Source organism: Podarcis raffonei, chromosome 1 (assembly GCF_027172205.1).
Source record: "Podarcis raffonei isolate rPodRaf1 chromosome 1, rPodRaf1.pri, whole genome shotgun sequence".
Lineage (NCBI taxonomy): Eukaryota > Metazoa > Chordata > Lepidosauria > Squamata > Lacertidae > Podarcis > Podarcis raffonei.
Window position 1 is genome coordinate 81,756,201 of NC_070602.1, and position 3,008 is coordinate 81,759,208.

Genomic DNA, 3,008 nt, shown 5'->3' on the forward strand with positions numbered 1-3,008 from the left:
TTTGCCAGATACTACAGAGAACCAGCTCATGACTGCAGTCATCCATAGCCACCTTGCAAGCTAGGTTCCATGATCAGCAGAAACAAGTGCTTCTTCTGGTGGAATTGACCACTTCAGGTGGCAGAGGATAGTATTGTATGACTGAATATAAAGAAAATTCCAAAGAATAGAAAATGGGCATGCCTGCAAGAAGACTATGATAAGAACCCTTCTCCCTGATAAGGTGTGTGTATGTATGTGTTCGTGGTGGTGAGGGAGAACATTCAAATGTGTGGTTTCTACATGCTGAAGTGCAAAGGCAACAGCAGCTGCTTCTCTTGAATGTGTATTTCAAATTCTCAGCTCTAATATTTTTTACTCAGTCATGCTCACCATCACTGCTAGTATTCTGTTCTAATAGCTTGGAACATTTATCATGCCCATGTGGAACACCTAAGCAAATGTTGGCTAAGGGTTACTGTAATGTAAATATATCAGAAAATGACAGTTGCGTAGAAAAGAAATGTCCTGAACTTATGAAAGATCTCCCTAACCTGGCTTTAGTGCATGAGTTTTTTTATGTCTGTCACTGAAAGAATAATGGACCCCAACAACAAAAGACCCCTGCAGACAAGTGCTCAGCACAAATTGTGTGTTGATAATATATTGCTTGTAATTATTTTTAGATGACTCTTTTGGGATGCCGTCATGTTTCTTTACAAAGACCTTGAAATGTAGTTTTAATATAAACTAAAATGCATTTAACAAATACCTGTCTTGTTACAAAATTCTCAGTGCAAATTCACAGCAATGCACAAGCAACTTGAGTATGCCGAGGTTCATGACAATACAATAAGGGCAGTTCTCTGTGTGTTCTTCAGACATGTGTTTTTTACTCGGCTGAGGACCTTTCCCAAGGCTTTTTTCACATCTTTGTTCCTGAGGGTATAGATGATGGGATTCAGCACTGGGGTGATGACAGTATAGAGCACAGATACCACTTTTTCCAGTTCAGAAGTCTGACCGGAATGTGGACAGAGGTACATGAAGATGACAGTGCTGTAGAAGATGGTGACCACGGTGAGATGGCTGGCACATGTGGAAAAGGTCTTGTGCCTTCCAGAAGCAGATGGGAGATCCAAGATGGTAGAAACAATCAGGGCATAAGAAGTCAAAGTCAGGAGAAAGGACACAAGCACAATCACTGCAGAGACAAGAAAGACCATTGTGTCAGCCATGAAGGTGTCTCCAGTCGATAAGTTAATTAAGGGGCTCGTGTCACAGAAGAAGTGGTTGATCTGGTTGCTGCCATTGAAGGGGAGCTGGGAGATGAAGGCTATGGGCAAGAAGGGGGTCAGGAAGCCCCCCAGCCAGCAACTGCAGGCTAGGCAAGCACAGACACAGCTGTTCATGAGCACAGGATACTGCAGTGGCTGGCAGATGGCTAAGTACCTGTCATAGGCCATAATAGCCAAGAGGAAAAATTCTGTGGTACCAAGCGAGAAGAAGAAATACATCTGGGTGATGCAAGCCTGCAAGGAGACGGCTTGGGGGCCATTGAGAAAGCCCCCCAGCAGCCAGGGAACTGTGACTGAGGTGTAGCACATCTCTAGGAATGAGAAATTGCTCAGGAAGAAGTACATGGGGACATGTAGAGCCACATCCATATTTGAGAGGAGAATGATCAAGGCATTGCCAAGGAGAATGAAGAGGTAGACTACCAAGAAACTGAAGAACAACAGGGTCTGAAACTCCTGGAATCCAGAGAAGCCCAGTAGGATGAATTCAGGGGCCGAGGTGTTGTTCAGCATAGTCTTGGTGTTGCATGTACAGCCAGCATCAAAAACAGGAGGAGGGGGAGAGAAACAGACAAAGATGTGTTGGTGATAAAGAGATACCAAATGGAAAATCCCAACATTTGCTGTTCTAATAACCAGATCAAGGACATCTGAGTCCACTTTCATGATCTTTGGTTTGAACAAAGCCATAATTCTGTCTCATGATGATACAAGTAAGTTTCAAGTTTCAATCATAGACATTTGCATATAATGAAGTCAACCCAGTTTGGCTTTTTGGTCATTTAGAATGTGTAATGGACATTGTATATTTTTTCCAAAATCACAATTCACCCTATTATTGACGTTTTTCCAAGGATGGGTTAAGCCTGGTTGTAGTGACTCACAAAGTGGACAAGTGTTGAATCATTCACAAAACCTATTCAACAGCATTTTGAAACCACCGGGATATAGTTATGTGAATCACCTTCTGAGATTGGTTCAACAATTCAAAATCTTACTTTGGTGGAACCCAAGTTCCTAATAGGCACGACTCAGTCAAGCCTCCATCTCCAACCTCTTAGTTGGAGTATTAGCATGGTCGCAGTGGAAGTTGCCTTATGTTGAGTCAGACCATCTTCCCATCTAGCTCAGTTTTGTCTACACTGACTGGAAGTGGTTCTTCAGAGTTTCAGGAAGGATTACCAGTATCTTGCAGCCCTACTTGGAGATACTGGGGAAAGAAACTCCTATTGCTCCTTGTTGAACATAAATTATTCCTTCCCCAGTCTTGACATTTGATTTCAAGTTGCAAGACTTCACAGAGAGAACTTAATCCCCTGCCCCTCATGTCTTGAAGAATCAAAGCATAAACAAAATATAAAAAGGTTCCATATTCTTTTCCGTGTACATAACATAAACTACATTGATAAAAGTATGAGACAAAACAAAACAATATTAATCAGAAAACTAAAAAGAAGATGGGACACCAGTTGAAAATCCATTGCAACTGCTCAATTATTTATTTATTTATTTATTTATTTATTTATTTATTTATTGTTTTTCCAATTTTATTTTTTCAGCTGTCTTTGGATGGAGTGAGAAAATCCAACACCTGAGGAGAGTTTATGCTTTTGGTCCTAGGGACCCTTAGTTATATTTTCTTTGTCCTAAGAAAGACAGAAAAATATATGAGGCTGAAGAAACTGAAATGTGGCAATTAGTCAACAGAATTGTGTAAAAGACCCTGGGTGG

General features: G+C 41.1%; 1 protein-coding gene across 1 annotated transcript; it reads right to left on the reverse strand.

Annotated features, from left to right (window-relative positions):
* Window positions 1–454: 454 nt before the first annotated feature.
* LOC128402653 (olfactory receptor 11L1-like) lies at window positions 455–2,749 on the reverse strand. Its single transcript, XM_053366943.1, has one exon. It carries the CDS (start codon window positions 1,965–1,967, stop codon window positions 819–821), a length of 1,149 nt encoding a protein of 382 aa, XP_053222918.1. The 5' UTR covers window positions 1,968–2,749; the 3' UTR covers window positions 455–818.
* Window positions 2,750–3,008: the final 259 nt, after the last annotated feature.